Below are 19,484 nucleotides of genomic sequence, written 5' to 3' on the forward strand. Positions count from 1 at the left end.
GAGGCACAGTAAGAGAATATCTGAATTGCCAGCATCTTTTTTTTTTTTTGGCCACGTCCTGTGGCATGAGAAATCTTATTTCCCCCACCAGGGGGCGAACCCGTGCCCCCTGCAGTGGAAGCATGGAGTCCTAACCACTGGACCGCCAGGGAAGTCCCCAGCATTGCTATTCTTGTGCTTTGGGGCCATTATTAAGTAAAATAGGGTTACTTGGACATAAGCACCGTGATACCGCCGCAGTCGATCTGATAGATCTGATAACAGAGACGGCTACTAAGTGACTCACAGGCAGGTAGTGTATAAGTGAGGATATGCTGGACAAAGGGATGATTTACGTCTAGGGCTCGAGACTTCATCACGCTACTCAGAATGATTTAAAACCAATGAAGTGGGCTTCCCTGGTAGCGCAGTGGTTAAGAATCCGCCTGCCAGTGCAGGGGACACAGGTTCGAGCCCTGGTCCGGGAAGGTCCCACATGCCACGGAGCATCTAAGCCGGTGCGCCACAACTACTGGAAGCACCACAATGAAGAGTAGCCCCCGCTCGCCGCAACTAGAGAAGGCCCGCCTGCAGCAACAAAGACCCAACGCAGCCAAAAATAAATTAAAATAAAATTTAAAAAAAAAAGATGAAGTTTTATTTCTGGAATTTTCCATTTGATATTTTCAGACTGTTGTTGACTGTGGGGTAACTGAAAACGCAGATAAGAGGGGACTACTGTATTTGTCCAGCTGGCCTCACACCAGCCTAGTGTCGAGTCTGAGAAACACATTATGGGGAGCTCCCAGTCTGCTACTTCCTTGCTGGGTAGCGTGGGGCAAATGATCACTCTGTGTTCTGTGTACTTTTCAGTGAAATGGGGATCATAAGTGTCCCCTTCACGGGATTCTTGTGCGGAATTAACTGACAAGTAGCAAACCCTTTGACTTTGGGTCCAGTCACTTCAGCTCTCTTTGTGCCTCAGTTTCCTCATCACACAGGGTGCTGTGGGGGTTATTTGAGATAATACTTGTAGCGCACTTGGATCAGTGCCTGGCACATAGTAAGTGCTAAATACATTTATTAATAGCATTTTTACCAAGACGTGAATGCCAGTCAGTAAGAGTCTCCACCATGTAAGATCTTGCCCTTCTGAAGGGAAAAACTCAGGTGCGTGGCAGGTGGGAAGGGAGGACAAGTCTATGGGGGTCCTCTTGGTAGGGCAAGAAGCTCCCAAGCATCTGCCCCCAGCTGATCAGCTCCTTTTCAGAGGAACTGGAACGGAGGGATTTCAGGCGCTCGGTGGCATCCCCTCCCTCGGCCTCCTGTTTCCCGCCCTCGTCCCTACACGCTGGGCGGCCTCACCAGCTCCCCCGGGCAGTCCAAGGAATGTGAAGAGGTAGGTGGGGGTGGGGAGGAGCGGGAGCCGCCGGGGAGAGACAAAGGGGCCGAGTCAGAGCCAGAGACACAAAGACGCGAGGAGGCTGGGAAGATAGAAGTGGGACAAGGACACGGGGAGGGACCAGCGGAGTCTGGAGGCCCGATCCTAGCCCAGCCCCGCAGGGCCAGCGGAGCGCCAGGGGTGGTCTGTGCTGCCCCCTGGCGGAAGGCTGCGGTAAGGAGACGGTGCGGACCAGATGCACGAGAGGACTGGGGAATGCAGGGAGCGAGAGGTCAAGAGAGACGCAGAGAGAAACAAGAGATACCGAAAGAGACACAGAAACCCACAGAGAGACAGAGGGACAGAGAAAGACAGAGATAGAAACATACAGAGACACAGACGCAGAGAGAGACACAGATGCAGGGAGCGAGAGAGACAGAAACACAGAGAACAAAGTCAAAGGGATGGAAAGAGACAAGGAACCAAGTGACACAGAAACAGTGATAGAAAAAGACACCAGGAAGAAAGAGACCAGAAACACTAAGAGACACGGAAACGTGAAGACTGAAAAACCCAGAGATAAACACAGGGACGGAAAAAGAGGCAAAGATAGACACAAAAACAGAGACACTAAAAGAGACAGAGAGAAATCTAAAAAGAAACGACTCCCAGAGTCGCATGCAGAGATTGAAAAAGATGAAGATAGGCTGAGAGGCGTACAGACCGGAGAGACAGTGGCCCCGGGGAGAGAACTGGGGAAGTCTCGAGGCGGGGAAGGGGGTGGGGGTGGGCTCTCAGCGTGGGGGCGGGGCTCCAGAGGGGCGAACCTATGAGAACCCACGTGCCTCACGCGGGTGTGACGAGACGGCCAGGACTAATACTGAAGGGGGCGGGGTTAGGACTTTGGGCGGGACCGAGGCCAGGGTATACTTAGCTCCTGGGAAGGGGTGGGGCAGACTACCTGGAGAACGAATGGGAGAGGCCGTGTTGGGGGGCGGGGCTTCACGGAGGCGGGACGTTCGGAAGCCCCTAAGCGTACCCCGTTAGACAGGGGGCGGGGCGCGAGGACAACCTCTGGTGTAAAGGGGCGTGGCTAGAACACTAAGGGGCGGGGTTTGAACGCTAAGAGAAGGCAAAGATAGAATTCTGGGACAGGGGGGCGGTGACCAAAGAAACCTGGGAGGGGCGGACAGAGAATCCTGAGGAGCAGCGGGTGTAGGTAGAATCCTACGACAGGGAGGGAGAGGAATGCTGGGGGGCGGGGCGGGAGTGGAATCCCAGGAGGGGGCGGGGTCAGACCAGCATGAGGGGGCGTGGCCCGAGCCTAAGAGCGGCTCGGTGCCCGGGGGAAGAAGGGGGTGGGTCCTGTGACGTCAGCGAGTCCGAAGCCAGAAAGAAGCCGGGGGCCGGGGGCGCTGAGCCGGGAGAACCGGACCGCGAGAGCAGAGACGGGAGAGCAGAGCGCGGCGGGAGCCAGCCGGGAGCCGAAGCCACTCAGGCACCTGCGCGTCTGCCCAACCGATCGGCGCACGCAGAGTGGCCTGCAGGTCCCCGCCCGGGCCCAGTCCCTCCCCGGGCCCCCCATGGCCCGGGACGCAGCCCTCCCGCCGTCGAAATTGTCGCCGCTGAAGCTGCCTCTACTGCCATTGCTGCTGCTACTGCTCCGGGAAACCGGTGAGAGACCGCAGGCGCCTCCCCGCCGCGCGCGAACCCATCCCCTTCCCTACCCCCAGCAGGAGGGTGGCGATGATGAGGCGAGACCACCCCCCTTTCCTTCACCCAGAGTTGGGAGTCTGAGGCCCGGGGAGAATTGAGGGCAGGGAGCCAGATGCCGAGGTCCTCGAGAGGGGCGGGGAGCTCGGACTTTGGGTCCCTTAGAGGGCCAAGAGTGATAATTCGGGCGACCTGGGGAAGGGCCTGCGAGCTCCAACCCCGAGCCCGAGAGTGCTAAAGGCTCTGACTCCCGGGCCCCAGAAAAATTAGGGGCTGAGGGCTCTACCTCTTGGGTCCCAGGAAGAATGAAGGCTAGGGGCTCTGTCTACTGGGGTCCTGGTAGAATTGGGGTCAGGAAGGGCTCAAACTTGTGGGTTCCAGACTGTGAGCACGGGGCTCTGTCTCCTGGGTCCCAGACAGAATTGGGGGGAGGGGAGGGCAAAAGGCCCTGTCTCCTGGGCTCCAGATTTAATTGTGGGCATTGGAATATCTCCTGAGATTCAGACATAAATGTGGGCAGAAACCCTGACTCTTGGGTTATAGATATAATTAAGGGCCGGAGGCCCTGTCTGGAAGCTGGAGGCTCGGTCGGCTGTGTCCCAGGTAGATTAAGGAGGCCGAGTCCCGCCGGCTGGGACACTTCCCTTTCCTTGAGAGCCGTCGGCGGGGCATCCCTGGGGAAGTTTTCCGGGTTTCACTTTCGCCGAGCCAGGGCAAGGCGGGGGCGGGCGCTCTCCTGGCTCCCGGTCCCGGACTCCCGGTTTCGGGACCTTATCTTTCCTCTAGTCGCGCCTTTGTCCTAGGAGCCGCAGCGGGAGGTGGACGCGAAGAGATGCCGCCCTAATCCGCTGTCTCTCCCTCTGCTCGGCCCACCCCCCGCCTCCCGTTTCCCCCACCTCCCGTAGGGGAGGGGTGCAGCCCCGGGAGAGGGAGGGGATGGGAGGAAGCAGGTGAAGGAGGCTCTGGCCCCGCCCCTTTGCCGGTGACCCGGCTGTTTATTCCCAGCTAGAAATTCAGGATACTGGAGTTTCCCAAAGGTTTGCCAGAAACTACGGAGGGAGCTTGTGGGACCCCTGGTCTTTTTTTCCCAGCATGTGTCTGAATTGTCTCCCAGCTTTGACCCAGAACTTTGTACTGACTCTTCCATCGCCTGCCTCTCGCTCTGTGTCAGAAATAGGGAGATAAAGTCAGAACCTGCCACCTCTGTGAGAATGCTCAGAATCCACCCGTCCTTGGGCCACACATTGACTCGGTGCGTGATCTCACGGAAGGCTCTTGATCACCCTGGGAGACAGGTCCAGTTCCTGTTCCCATTTTGCAGATGAGGAAACAGAGGATTAGAAAGGGCAAGCCACTTTCCCAGGGTCCACAGCCAGTCTGCAGACTTCAGAGCCTTTCTTGCCTCTGCCCTGCCTGGTGGGCTTCAGAAAGTGTTTCTGAGCCTCCATTTCCTCCTTTGGAAAACTGAGATAATTCCTTCCCTGCGGGGCCATTGGAGGAATCTAGAGGTCCCACTGGTCCCCGGCGGGGGGGGGGCGGGGGTGGGGAAGCTCTTAGCACCTGAGGAGGAGGTCTTCCCCTTTCCTGACCCTCCATCCTTGTGCCTTTTCTCTCTGCTCTCCCTCCCCTCCTTCCCTCACTTTCTCTCCCCGCTTCCTCTCTCCATTTCTCACCCTCTCCCTCTGCTCCTCTGGCTCTCTAATCTCTCTCCAAGCTCTTTCTCTCCTCCTTTCTTGCCCTCTCTCTCCCCTTTCCATCCATCTCTGTTTCCCTGTCCCTGGCTCCTCTGCCTTCCCCCTCCTTGGCCTCCACGGAATGAGGGTGCACCACCTGGGCTTCCTGTTGTGGCTGCCCTCCCCAGTCCTCCCAGCTTTCACTGCTCATCCATGTCAGCCAGGCAGCCCCACGGTAGCGGAGGGGGATGGGACGACAGGGGACTGCCCGCCTGCTGTCTCTTCTTGTTAAGGAAGGGGGACTGGACAGGGGAGAAGTAAGGGTGGGTCTGCTTACATCCTAGGGGGAGGAGAGGGGAGAGAGGGATACAGGGAGAGGCTGGAGATAAAGGGATGGGGACAGAAGCCAATAGAGGGAGGGCATCAGAAACAAATTTAGGGATGGGGTCAGAGACACATACAGGAATGGAACCGAGAGATGGGGGAATGAAATGCAGCCACAGGGATGGGGCAGTGTGGGAGTGGGAGCCGGGGGGTAAGGGAGCTGGAAGGACATCTGGATAAAGGCAGGAACAGCATAAAGAGAGAGACAGACGTTTGGTGACAGGCAGGGGGCCCAAAAGACCCCAGCCAGTCAGTGACGGCGATGCCATGACCCAAGGAGGTCGGGGCACAGGCGACCCTCAAGGCCAGCAGTGTGTGGGGGCCACGGGGAGTGGTGGACATGGGAGGGACAGGGAGTTGGGCACTCTGGCCAGCTCCCCCGCCTCCGCCAGGGATGCTGTTACATTTTTAATGTCCCGGTGATGCTGAGAAATGGAGCAGGAGGGGGAGGAGAAGAGGGGACCCAGTAAGATGGCCCAGCAAAGAGAAAGTGTGTCACAGGTGTGGAGAGACATGCAGAGATGGGGAGACCCAGGAGGCAGAGAGAGCTGAGGGTCAGGGACACCGAGAAACGGCGGCCCTGAGACATGGAGACCAGAAACCTGAAGAGATTAGGGACCCCACGAATCGGTGCAGGGAGCCAGATTCCACAGACTAGGAGACCCAGACCTCAGATGTTGGAGATACAGAAGAAAAAGAAGATGAGAACAGCTAGGATTTTTTTGGCCTGGTGAAAGTGATCTGAAATTGATTGTGGCAATGGAGGCACAAATCTATGAATTTACTAAAAGCCATTGAGCTGGACACTTTATTTTTATTTATTTATTTATTCATTTTTGGCTGCATTGGGTCTTCGTTGATGCATGCGGGCTTTCTCTAGTTGTGGTGAGCGGGGGCTACTCTTTGTTGAGGTGCACGGGCTTCTCATTGCGGTGGCTTCTCTTGTTGCGGAGCACAGGCTCTAGGCATACGGGCTTCAGTAGCTGTGGCACTCGGGCTCAGTAGTTGTGGCTTGCGGGCTCTAGAGCGCAGACTCAGTAGTTGTGGTGCCTGGGCTTAGTTGCTCCGTGGCATGTGAGATCTTCCCGGACCAGGGCTCGAACCCGTGTCCTCAGCATTGGCAGGCAGATTCTTAACCACTGTGCCACCAGGGAAGTCCCAAGCTGGTCACTTTAAAAGGGGGAATCGTATGGTATGGGAATTGTATCCCAATAAAGCAATTAGAGAGAAAGACAGACAGACAGACACACACAGAGAGCAGAGACCAGGGACTCCTGGGAGACACAGCGGGGGGCAGACTCGGAACCCTAAGAATCAGAGACAGAGACACAAAAGATCAAAGAGACAGGACCTGCAGGAGGAGGAGGCCAGAGTCTCAGAGACAGAAATGTTTTGGTGTAAACTCTACGCTGGGCAGATCGGTGGGAGTGGGGTTCTGTCTGAGGGTCTTGACCAGGAAGAGATTCACCCCCAGAAGTATCAGACCCCACAGGAGAAACCTTCAGGGGGGTCAAACCCCTGCAGAAAGGCAGGGAAATCTCAGACCAGGGAGGGAAGGGGTCCCCCGAGGTGAGTGATGACCACGATCAGAGAGGTGGGCTGGGGGAGGGAGGTGCCGAAATGCAGGCCCAGACAGACAGCCCCATATCCTGGCTACCGCTGCGCACGCCCTCCTCAGACCGGCTCCTGGATGTCTGCTGTGAGGGTGGGCACTGTGATTAATGCAGTCAATTAATTGGCAAGGTAGCTGAGGCAGCAGCTGAGGCCAGCGCTCCAAGCACGCCGGCCTTCAAGGACCTGCTGGAGTCTGCTGCACCCCATGGTGAGAGGGCAGGTCATGATGTGTTATTGGTCTGGAGGGCGTGAGACAAGCCTGGAGGAGCCAGCCAGGAAGGGACCCAGGAGTCCGGGTCCCCAGCCCCTTCCTCTCTGCCTTGATTTCCCTTCCCCAGATCTCAGGGTCTCAGGCTATAAGTCTCTGCACGCCCCCAGATGTTTCCCCTGGGCTCACACAACGCCCTGGGCAGCCCCGACTCTGCCACCATAGGAAGCCTGCATCCCACGGCCCAGGCAGAGGAAGTGTGTCTGGGGACCCAGCTGACACCTCATGAAGCTGTCACCAGCCTGGCTGGCCAAGGGAAGCTGAGGGAGGGCGATGTTCCCATGGCCACACTCTCCCCTGCTGTGGTGCTGGTCACGTCCTGGCCAAGGTCAGGGCACAATCACCTGCCCAGCAGTGTGCTGGACACTAGGGTCCGAACTCCAGGCCAGCCTTCCTCCTGGCATCATTTCTCCTGCTTCTGCCTGAAACGCAAAACATCTGGGCATCAGCCCACACTAACCCCGTCCCCCTCACCCCCACAGCCAGTCAGCTTCTGTGTCCCAACCATTCCAACTTCTGAATGTGTTTCCAATCTGGTTCATCCTCCATCCCCACAACCCTGACCCCTGAAGCCCGACCCACTCCATTCTGAGGGATTTTTCTAAAGCACAAACCAAACCCTGTCCCTCCACCTGCCTATAACTCTCTGTGGCTCCCCAGTGCCCCCAAGAAAAAGCCCAAACTCTAACTCAGCCTCAGCCTGTATGACCTAGTGCACTGCTGATTCCCCGTCTTCACCTTTATCAAGCTCTTACAGTGTGCCAGGCACTGTTCTAGGCTCTGGGGATACAGCAGTGACCAAGACAGACGAAGATCCCTGCCCCTGGCACTGATGTTCTAGTGGGGAAGAGACATCAGCTGCTATGAGGAAATCGAAGCAGGGTCAATGGAGTTCCTGTTCTCATCATTAAGGTGGTCAGGGAACGCCCCAGAGCAAAGATCCGAAGGGAGGGAGGGAAAGGGAAGTGTTCCAGGATGAGAGAACAGCAAGTGCAAAGGCCCGGAGGTGGGACTTGCCTGGCATGTCTGAGGAACAGCGAGGAGGATGGTGTGGCTGGAGCAGGGTGAACCAAGGGGAGAGGGTGAGAGATGAGGTCAGAAAGAGGATGAGCACAGGTCACGCAGGGCCTTTTGGGCCGCTGTAAAGACTTGAGCTTTTCTCTGAGTGAGGAGAGAGCCATAGCAGGGACCTGATCTGCTGTAGCTTCTCTAGCTGTGTGTGCGAACAGACTTCAGGGGCAACGGCAACCCTCCCTGGGGGGATGACCCAGGGGAGAGATGCCACTGGCTTAGACCAGGATACAGGCAATGCAGGGATCAGACCTGGTCCGCTTTGCAGATATATTTTGAAGATGGAGCCGACAGGATTTCCTGATGGATTGCATGGGTGGCGCGGAGTGGGGGGCGATGGTGAGAGAAAGAGAGGAGTCAGGGATGACTCCAAAGCTTCCATCCTGAACCTTTTACTGAGGTGGAAATACCTAATAAATGGGCCATTAACCCCACAGGGGCTGAACCATCCTATTCATTCATTCAGAATGAGACACTTAGAATAGGGATTGTAGAGCCGTGGGATTTTGTTTTTTTTTTTTTTGGCTGCACCGGGTCTTTTTTGCAGCATGTGGGATCTTAGTTTTGGGGCATGCATTGCAGGATCTAGTTCCCCAACCAGGGATCGAACCCCAGCCCCCTGCATTGGCGCTGAGTCTTACCCACTGGACCACCAGGGAAGTCCAAGCCATGGGATTTTAGAACCTCATTCATTCTGCAAATATTAAGCATCTACTAGAAGCCAGTCTCTGTTGCAGATACTGAGGGTGAGCAAAGCCAGGCAAAGAATTCCTGCTCTCAGAGAGCCAAGAAGGTCATGAAACTCTGCTGTGTGAGATGGAGAGAAAGTGAAGTGCCGGGTGAGGGAACGAGGGCCAGCTAGTTGGAGAGAGGAGGGCTGTGGCCATCGGGGACAGAGTACTGGTGAGAAAGAACTTGCTGAGAACCTTGCCCCACAAGAAGCTAAACGTGGGTTTTTTAAATTTAATTTTTATTTGTTTATTTTCGGCTGCGCCACTTGGCTTGCCAACCAGGGACTGAACCTGCGCCCTCCGCAGTGAAAGCACAGAGTCCTAGCCACTGGACCGCCAGGGAATTCCTAAAAGTGGGTGTTTTTTTTTAATCCTCTGAAGCAGCCAGGGCCACTCTAGATGCAGGAGGGCAGCCTCCCTCAGAAGAGCGGATTGAACCCAGGTCACAGCAGTGAAAGTGCCGAGTCCTAACCACTGGACCGCCAGAGAACTCCCCAGAAGAAGAGAGGTATCTTGCAGCCACAGTGACTTCCTTAGGACAGGAAATCTGAGTCCCAGAAGGGACCCAGCGACCCAAAGCGGGGTGTGGGGCTCTGTGGGCTATAGCTTGGCTTCCCTTGGCAAGGGTCTCCTCCTCCAGGAAGCTCTCCTGCCTCTCCCCTCAGCTGGGTCAGGCCCCTGCTCTAGGTTCTCCCCAGCCCCACCCCTTCAGTTTTTCCAGCGAAGTGCTTGGTGATCACTGTCTGTACAATGTCTGTCTCCCCTCCTGAATGTAAGCTCCTAGAGGACAAGCAAGTGATTTGTCCTGACACATCTGTGGTACCTGCCCCCAGAACAGAGTTTGATATTTATTCAACAGGTTTTTTTTTCTTAACAGTATTGATTGAGCACCTACTATAACCAGGCCCTGGTGTAGGCTCTGGGGATACAGTAGGAAACAAGACAGGCAAATCTCTGTCCTCAGGGGCTGACCCTCTAGCACCCAGGGCCTGCGGGTTGAGTCACTGTTTTTTGCCCACTGGTTGGCATAGTCTGGGAAAGAATAACCGGTGGGAAGGTTCCTACCATTCATGCCCTTGAAGTTCTAAATCTTCGCTTTAGGGACTTCCCTGGTGGTGCAGTGGTTAAGAATCCGCCTGCCAATGCAGGGGACACAGGTTCAAGCCCTGGTCCGGGAAGATCTCACATGCCGCGGAGCAACTAAGCCCGTGCGCCACAACTACTGAGCCCATGTGCTGCAACTACTGAAGCCCGCGCGCCTAGAGCCAGTGCTCCGCAACAAGAGAAGCCACCGCAATGAGAAGCCTATGCACCGCAACGAAGAGTAGCCTCCTCTCGCCACAACTAGAGAAAGCCCGTGCGCAGCAACAAAGACCCAATGCAGCCAAAAATAAATATAAAATAAGCTTAATAAATAAATAAATAAATAAAATCTTCACTTTAGCCAAGTCCTTCTCCAAGTGAAGAACCCTTAATGGCTCCCATTTACCTCAAGAAGAAAACTTAAGCTCTTGGCCCTGCCCTACTTTGCTTCTGCAGCTCACACTGGCCTGGGTTTTTCCCTGACGGAGTGCCCTTCCCTCCTCACCCAGCTAGAAAGGGGCATAGCCTTTGGGAACCCTTGTCCCATACTCAGTGCCTTTGGGGGCCATGTGGGTTCCTGGCACCTTGAGGGAAGGGGGTGGCCCTTCCTCAGCGCCGCCTAACTGTTGCCACCAGAGCCTCATATCCTGATTTTTGTCTGGATTCGACCTTTAATCTCCAGACCCTTCTGTGGTGCTAATTCACTTCTGGAACAATGTTATGTGGGCCAAAAGTAACTATGTGGGAGAGCCGGATTTGGCCTGCAGCGGATGGCTGGCCGCCTCTGCTTGACTCCCCCGCCCTGCCAGCCCTTTGAGGATCTTACAGGAGAAAATCATTGTAACGGAATTGTCACAAGGGACCCTGCAGGGCTGCTTAAACATCCCCATTTCACAGATGGAGGAAATTAGGCTCGAAACAAGGTCCCCACCTGGAAAGGGACAGAGCCAGCTGGAAGCCCCCAGCCAGGTGCTCCGGGGGCCCACACATGACACTCTGCAGTTTGGTCCCGCCGCAGAGGAGGAGCCCATCTTCCAAGGTGGCACCCTTGGGTTTGAGTTGCAAGATATACGTGGGGCTTCCACGAGATGACGTCTGTGTCACACAATGGCCTTCACTGATGACTTGTTTTGAGAAGTGCTTGGGACGAGTCCTGCCCAAGGGGCTGCCTTCTGCTGGAGACCCTCTCACTAGGGGCCCCTGTTAATTTTCCCTGGGTTCCTGTGTGAGGCCAGCGGTGGCACAGGCTCCTCCCCGCACATCTGGAGACAGCTGGGCATGGGCCTTGCCTTGAGGCTGGGTGTCGAGGGCTACTTGTAATTACACTCACCTGGCTATGTTTATTTACCAAGCTCTGATCTTGTGTTTCCGGCGACCCCGTGTGCCAGGTACTCTACGAACATCCTTTAATCCTTAAACGGCAATCCCTAGGAGATGGGCACCATTATTACCCTCCTTTTACAGCCGAGGAAACTGAGGCACAGAGAGGTTAAATGACTTGCCCAATGTCACACAGTCAGTAAGTTGCCGAGCCAGGATTCAAACCCAGGCACTCTGCCCTCAGTCACCATGCTGTACTGCCTTACACAGCAGAGAAACATTCATCTTTATTCTGGTTTTTATTTTTTTTATTATTTATTTTTGGCTGCGCTGGGTCTTCGTTGCTGTGTGCGGGCTTTTTCTAGTTGCTGTGCGTGGGCTTCTCATTGCGTTGGCTTCTCTTGTTGCGGAGCACGGGCTCCAGGTGCACGGACTTCAGTAGTTGTGGCTCACGGGCTCCAGAGCGCAGGTTGAGCAGTTGTGGCGCACGGGCTTGGTTGCTCCGTGGCATGTGGGATCTTCCCGGACCAGGGCTCGAACCCGTGTCCCCTGCGTTGGCAGACGGATTCCCAACCACTGCACCACCAAGGAAGCCCCAGATTTTTTTTTGGTCACGCCGCATGGCATGCGGGATCTTAGTTCCCTGACCAGGAATCGAACCCGTACCCCCTGCAGTGGAGGCACAGAGTCTTAACCACTGGACCACCAGGGAAGTCCCCTTTATTCCAGTTTTTATTAACAATCAGAAAACAAAAGATAAGCTGGGAAATAAAAGCCATACGTTCAGACAAAAACTGGTACGCAAATGCTCACAGCAGCTTTGTTCATAATCGCCAAAAGGTGAAAACAACTCAAATGTCCATGAACTGATGAACGGATAAACACAATGTGGTCAATGCATACAATGGAATATTACTGAGCCATAAAAAGGAACAAGGCACTGACCCATGTTACAGCGTGGGTGCACCTTGAAGACATTATGCCAAGTGAAAGAAACCAGACACAAAAGGCCACATGTTGTATGATTTGATTTATGCAAAATGTCCACAAGAAGAGAATCTACAGAGACAGAAAATAGACTAGTGATTGCTAGGGGGTGGGAGGAGGGGGAAGGGGAGGGACTGTTTAATGGGTACAGGGATTTCTTTGGGGGATTTTAAAAATGTCCTAAACTTGATTTTGGCGATGGTTGCACAACTCTTGTGAATATATGAAAAGCCATTGAATCGTACTTTATTTATTTATTAGTCTAACTTTAAAAAAAATATACATAAGATATAGACATTTATTTATTTACATACTTATTTTGGTTGTGCCAGGTCTTAGCTGCGGCACGCGGACTTAGTTGCAGCATGTGAACTCTTAGTTGCAGCATGCGTGCGGGATCTAGTTCCCTGACCAGGGATCAAACCCAGGCCCCCTGCATTAGGAGCACGGAGTCTTACCCACTGGACCACTAGGGAAGTCCCTGAATTGTACATTTTTTCTTTTCTTTCCTTTTTTTAATTTTTTTTTAGCGGTACGCGGGCCTCTCACTGTTGTGGCCTCTCCCGTTGCGGAGCACAGGCTCCGGACGCGCAGGCTCAGCGGCCATGGCTCACGGACCCAGCCGCTCCGCGGCATGTGGGATCTTCCCGGACCGGGGCATGAACCCGTGTCCCCTGCATCGGCAGGCGGACTCTCAACCACTGCGCCACCAGGGGAGCCCTGAATTGTACATTTTTAATGGGAGAGTGGGAATTATATCTCAGCAAGGCTGTTTTCAAAAAAATAGGCACAGCAACTACTGAGCCCGCGTGCTGCAACTACTGAAGCCCCGCGCGCCTAGAGCCCGTGCTCTGCAACAAGAGAAGCCGCAGCAATGAGAAGCCCGCATGCATCAGTGAAGACCCAACGCAGCCAAAAAATAAATAAAAATTAAAAAAAAAAAAAAGGCACAGAGGGCTGTAGGTTTTATAGAAAGGTGAGAGAAAGTATTATTCCTAGGTAGGAAAAAAAATGAAAACTGTCCTCACACTTCGAATTTTTTTAAAATTTCTTTTGGGATAGATTCAGGTTTTTGTTATTTTTGGAGGATTCTTTTTTCCCTCCAAACATTTGATAATGAAAAGTTTCAAACACACATGTGTAAGTTGGAAGAATGACCCAGCAGCCTCCCTCATCCTCTGCCCCTAGACTTGACAAAGGGTCACATTTTGCCACGTTTGACTTTGTCACTTTATCGTTTTTGTTGTTGTTGTTTTTGATGAACCATTTGAGAGTACCTTACAGATATGACATTTCCACCCCTTATCATCTCCTTCTCCCTCTCCTTCTTCTCCGCGCAGCTTGTGGGATCTTAGTTCCCCGACTAGGGACTGAACCCAGGCCCTCGGCAGTGAGATCGCAGAGTCCTAACCACTGGACCGCCAGGGAAGTCCCATCCGCCATTTATCTTCTAAGAAAAAGGAATACTACATAAAATAGATAACCAGCAAGGACCTATTGTATAGCACAGGGAACTATACTCAATATTTTGTAAAACCTATAAAGGAAAAGAATCTGAAAAAGAATATACAATACACATATATGTATTGAGAGATATATATAAACTGAATCACTGTGCTGTACACCTGAAACTAACACATTGTAAATCAACTATACTTCAATAAAATAAAAATAAAATAGGGAATTCCCTGGCGGTCCAGTGGTTAGGACTCCAGGCTTTCACTGCCATGGCCTGGGTTCAATCCCTGGTGGGGGAAATAAGATACCGCAAGCTATGCGGCGCGGCATAAAATTAAATTAAATTAAAAAAATTTTTTTTTAATTTTAAAGGAATACTACATAACCACAATTTAATCATCACACCTAAGATCATGAATGGTAATTCCATAATCATATGTCATCTAGCCTGGACACAAATGTCCCTAGTTTTCCTCAAACTCTTTCTGGCTGGCCTTTTGGGAATTGGAATTTCATAAAGATTCCTGCATTGCATTGCGGGTCTGCATTTCCGGGGGCGGCCCCTCAGTGATGTCCCGGCCTGGCCCGGAGGTGTCTGGGTCCTTCACTGACCCGACTTCCCTCTCTCGTCTCTCCGCAGGAGCCCAGGATGTGCGAGTTCGGGCTGCAGCCGAGGTGCGGGGCCAGCTGGGGGACACCGTAGAGTTGCCGTGCCACCTGCTGCCCCCAGCGCCTGAAATCCGAGTGTCACAGGTGACGTGGCTGCGCCTAGACGCGCCTGAGGGTAACCAGAACGTGGCTATCTTCCACCCCCAGTATGGTCCCAGCTTCCCCAGCCCGAAGCCTGGCAAGGAGCGGCTGTCCTTCGTCAATGCCGGGCAGAGCACCGGGGCCGGGCAAGGCACAGAGCTGGAGGTGCGGGACGCCACACTGGCCCTCCGGGGGCTGACGGTGGAGGATGAGGGCAACTACACCTGCGAGTTTGCCACCTTCCCCCGGGGCACCAGTCGGGGAGTGACCTGGCTCAGAGTCATAGGTGAGCAGGGTGGGGGGCAGGGCTGCAACGAAGTGGGAGGGTCGGGGATGCAATGCACGAGAGCCCCTCAGCGGTCTGTTTCTCCTCTTTAGCTGTGATATCGACCTTGTCCGTGATCTTCAGCCAATGGGCAGCTGAAGCACCTACTGTTTGCCACACGCTGTTCTGCAAGTTGGAGAGACAGCCGGCAACAAGTGTTCAGCAAATTGAGTACCTACTCTGTGCCAGGCACTATGCTAGGCTCTAGGGATAAAGCAGTGAGGAAGACAGCACTCCCTGCCCTCCTGGAGCTTATACTCCAAACAAAGGAGTAGACAACATACATAAGAAAAATAAGAGTGAGTCAGGTGGTTATAGGTGCTTCAGAAGTTGGAAGGGAGCAGGTTACAATTGTAAGCAAGGGTGGTCTGGTGCTAACCCATAACCCAAACTAGGAGGTGAGGGAGCCCTGCAGGTCTAGGGAAGAGGGTTTCAGGCAGTGGGAATAGCAAGTGCAAAGGCCCTGAGGCAGGGCACACCTGGGGAAGAGCAAGGAAGTCAGTGTGGCTGGAGATGCATGAATGGAGGAAAGTAGAAGGAGGCAAGGTCAAGGAGGTGATGGGGGAGCACAGATCACAGCCTCACGGACCACGTGAAGATTTTGGCTTTTGCCTTGAGAGAACAAGAGCTACAGGAAATTCTGAACAGAAGAGGGATGCGATCTGGCTTGGGTTTTCACAGGCTCCTTCTGGCTATGTGGTTGGTGAGGGTGGAGGCTGGGAGACCACTAAGGAGGTGACGGCATATGTCCAGGTGGGAGGTGATGGCATGTAGACCAAGATGGAGGCAGTGGGGGAGATGAGAAGAGATTGGATTATGGAAATATTTTAGAGGTAAAGCCAGAGAACAATCAATTTGGCAAACAAAGGAAACACCAGGATGTTGCAATACTCAGAGTGAGGGCCCCAGTGGACTCATTTAGATAGAATGGTCAGCAAAAGCCTCTTCGTCGAGTCCCAAAGTGTGAGCAGGAGCCACCCCCAGGGACACGTCCACGGGCAGAGGAATGAAGGCACAAGCAGAGGGAACAGCCTATGCACACGCTGGGACATGCGAGCCAGCTTGGCATGTCCTAGAGAGGAGGCTGGTGGGGTTGGTGGCAGGGGCTTGAGTGACCCTCAACAAGGCAAGAAAACCGACAGGGTCATGACGATTGCATGGGCCTCGTAGACAGAGGCCAGGTGGCTCGACTTCATCTGAATGTTTTTTTTTTTTTTTCTGCTACGCCGCTCAGCTTCCAGGATCTTAGTTCCCCAACCAGGGATTGAACCCCCACCTTCGGCAGTGAAAGTTTGGAGTCCTAACCACCGGACCACCAGGGAATCCCCTTTATCTGAAATATTATTTGGAGCCATCAGAGGGTTTCAAATCATAAGAACATCCTGACAAGGCTTTTGAAATTGCTTAAAAAAAAATGACTGGCTGCTGTGTGTGGGCCATCAGAAGGGTAGACGAAGGTAGAGGGAAGCAAGGAGACCAGGTGAGAGGAGGCATTGGCTTGGAAGGGGGAAGAAGCAGGAGGGGAGGGGAGGGGAGGGGAATAAAAAGAGAAGTGGAAATAATCACATTTTTAAGAGACAGAAGGTGCTTGTTCGTGAATTAAGGGAGGAGGAGAATCAAGAACTCCCAGCCCTCTGGTCCAGCAGGAAGGTGACCCGCACAACCACTTAGCGAAATGGGGAAGACTTAGGGAAGGCGTCTTTTTGAAGATGCTATTTCTTGCTAAATCTAGGCAATCCCCTGGGATCCCATCGTCCCCCGGCAACTCCACAGAAGCCACGTCACTCTGGACACTTAAGTCCCCCCCTCTCAGCCCCAGAGAGTTGGGGAAGTGTACCGTGTACTGTCCCTCAGTACACACTTCCCTTCCCAAGGTGCCCCAAGACCACAGTTGTTTCACAAAAAGCACAGCTGTTCTCCCCGCTCATCCGTCACAAAGGTCTCTCTTCTGCAATCATTTGTTCTATTCAAGAGATGCATAGAGAGCGCCTACCATGCACCAGGTGCCTACAAAGGTGCAGAACAGTGAAGCCTCTGCTTTCTTGGGGAGTCAGATGTCAGGGAAGTTTCCTTGAGGAAGTGAGGCTGGGATCTGGAGGAGGAGGAAGAACAAGACAAGGAGAAGGGAGGCCAGAGCACTCCAGGCAGTGCAAGTCGCTAAGACCCTGCAGTGGGTGGGAGCAGGGATGGGGTGGGTGTGCCTGGAGCTGTCATAGGACTGATGGGAGGGTGATCAGGGAGGATGTGAGCAGGCCCATCAGACTTTGGCGGTCAGGAGAGAATGCAGGAAGGATAGGAAAGGAGAGGAAGGCAGTACCACGTTGAGAAGCTCAGGACATATCCAGGTGGAGAGATCCAGGAGGCAGCTAGAGATGCTTCCTGGATCTCTCCACCTGGTGGAGAACTCAGGTGTCTGGTTATGGGCACACATTAGTAACTGTGGGTTGTCATTATTATTCCTCGTGGAGGTTTACCCTGCCTCATATTTTTCCATGTTTTCCAGGAGGATGAGTGAAAAGGGCAAAAAATTTCCAGCTTTGGGAAGCTCCATTGCCTTTATCCCACTTCTGGCACCACAATCTAATGATGATTAAAGGAAAAGAAGTTGGAGGGCTTTTCAGCTGGACCTTTGAACCTCATTATTCTGCTTTGGCTTTCCTTTTAAAATCTCGGCCTCTTCCAGACTTGTGGACATTGTCTGTTTTTCTAGCAGAGCAGAACAGAAAATATAATGGCTAATACTTAGGTAGCACAGTGAGTGTCAAGTACCGTCCAAAGTGCTTTACATATCAATTTATTTAATCTGTACAACAATCCTACGTGGTGGGTACTATGATTATCCCCACTTTACAAAAGAGGAAGCTGAGGTGCAGAGTTGGGAAATGACTTGCCCAAAGCCATGCAGCAGCAAAGCAGCAAAGCTGGGAATTGAACCCAGGCAGCTGGGGCTTAACTGCTCAGCTCCACTGCTGCTGAGGTGTTTGTTGAATGACTCTAGGTATGGAGTGACCCACGCTGCCCTCTGTTCCTCTCCCCAGCCCAGCCCCAGAACCATGCCGAAACACAAGAAGTCACACTCAGTCTGGATCCTGTACCCGTGGCCCGCTGTGTCTCCACGGGCGGCCGGCCACCTGCCCGAGTCTCCTGGCTCTCACCCTTGGATGGGGAGGCCAGAGAGAGCCAGGTGTCAGGACCCCTGCCTGGTACAGTCACCGTCACCAGCCGCTTCACCTTGGTACCCTTGGGCCAAGCAGATGGTGTCAAGATCACCTGCAAAGTGGAGCACGAGAGCTTTGAGGAGCCAGTTCTGCTGCCTGTGACCCTCTCTGTGCGCTGTGAGTGCATCAGGATATGACCACACCCCCAATACAGTCTACACCGGCTTCTCTAAGGCACCGTATACATTATCCCTGAGTGTTGTCTACATTGGCATTCTGGGTCAGATTCTGCACTGCCTTCCTGCCCATTGTCTACACTGGCTCCCCGGGACAACATCTGCACATGCCCCCTCATTGTCTATACCGGCTTCACGAGGCTCTCACCTTGCTGCCACAATCAATGGTAAATCAGAACGGGTTTGCAAGGGTCGGTATTATACATTTCTTCCCGATTCCACATCCAGTGAAGTCTTACCGGTAGCTTCAATCAGCCATGTGGAGTATTTACACCAAGGAAATTGGCAAACACCTCAAATCAGGGCTATTCTATTTTTTTTCCTCTCCCTTTTCAGAGAGCCAGTTTACCAGCACACAACTGCACCCAGCAATCTTCTGGCTCTCGTGGACCCCAGTTGACACTGCTCCCTCACTGTCTATATCCACTACTCTGTCTACACTACCCAACCCAATAGTGTCTACATACACACCCCCATTCATACTGTCTAAATTGGTTCCCTGGACACTGTCTATACTGACTCTCCTACTTCTGCCCCCCAGTGTAATCACATTGGCCCCTCTGGAACCTATCAACAAAATATGTGTTTTGTTGTTGTTGTTTTTTGGCCACTCTGTGGATTAAACCCGGGACCACGGCAGTGAAAGAGCCGTGTCCTAACCACTGGACCACCAAGGAATTCCCCGCTGCACGCTGTCAATATCAACCCCTTCTGACATGTTCTGCGCTAGCTCTTCCCCAAACTGCTTACACCAACACTGCCTGATATTACCCAGAGAGGCTCCCCCTGGCACTCTTCCCACAGACCCTGCCAAACAGTTACTTTAGCAGCTTTTCCAGCCGCTGTCCAGTCACACCCCATACCCCAGCTCAGCATTTTCTATACTAGTTCCCCAGACAATGCCTTCAGTTAAACTAACTCCCTTACCCACTCTGGGCATGTCAGAAATGACACACGTTATCTAGAGTGGCTGCCTCGGGCGCTGCCTGCAACGAACAGTAACTTCCTCAAAATGACCCTCAGCCGTGTCCCTGGACAGTGTCTATACAGCCCGGATTGATTTGCCCCAGGCATTTTCCATGGGTCCACCTCCTGCCAGCCCATTTCTTTAGGATTCTTATCTATCTGCTCACCTATCACCCCCTTTGGGATTCTCCCTGTCACTGAGCCAGTCCCCCCATTTCCTCCAGACCCCCCTGAGGTCTCCATATCTGGCTATGATGACAACTGGTATGTCGGCCGTAGTGAGGCCTCCCTGAACTGTGACGTCCGCAGCAAGCCAGAGCCCACAGGCTACGACTGGAGCACGTGAGTCCTGTTTGGACCCAGACTCCTGGGTCTGAGGGGGGAGGG

At 53.4% G+C, this 19,484-nt stretch overlaps 1 protein-coding gene across 5 annotated transcripts in view; it reads left to right on the forward strand.

The window, feature by feature from the left end:
* The first annotated feature begins 2,701 nt into the window (after nt 1-2,701).
* NECTIN2 (nectin cell adhesion molecule 2) overlaps nt 2,702-19,484 on the forward strand; it is a 28,355-nt gene continuing 11,572 nt past the window's right edge. For 3 of the 5 annotated variants that reach the window (XM_027079796.1, XM_027079800.1, XM_027079799.1), the window contains exons 1-4: nt 2,702-3,034; nt 14,303-14,698; nt 17,776-18,072; nt 19,322-19,439. In XM_027079796.1, coding sequence (XP_026935597.1) covers nt 2,944-3,034; nt 14,303-14,698; nt 17,776-18,072; nt 19,322-19,439 — 902 coding nt within the window. In that variant the 5' untranslated portion in view covers nt 2,702-2,943. The remainder of the gene's footprint in view (nt 3,035-14,302; nt 14,699-17,775; nt 18,073-19,321; nt 19,440-19,484) is intronic. The other 2 variants (XM_027079798.1, XM_027079801.1) reach the window with 2 other exon arrangements.

The sequence above is a fragment of the Aethalodelphis obliquidens genome, unplaced genomic scaffold (genome assembly GCF_003676395.1).
Source record: "Aethalodelphis obliquidens isolate GAN/ISIS:26980383/991018 unplaced genomic scaffold, ASM367639v1 scaffold43, whole genome shotgun sequence".
In the NCBI taxonomy this organism is placed as follows: domain Eukaryota; kingdom Metazoa; phylum Chordata; class Mammalia; order Artiodactyla; family Delphinidae; genus Aethalodelphis; species Aethalodelphis obliquidens.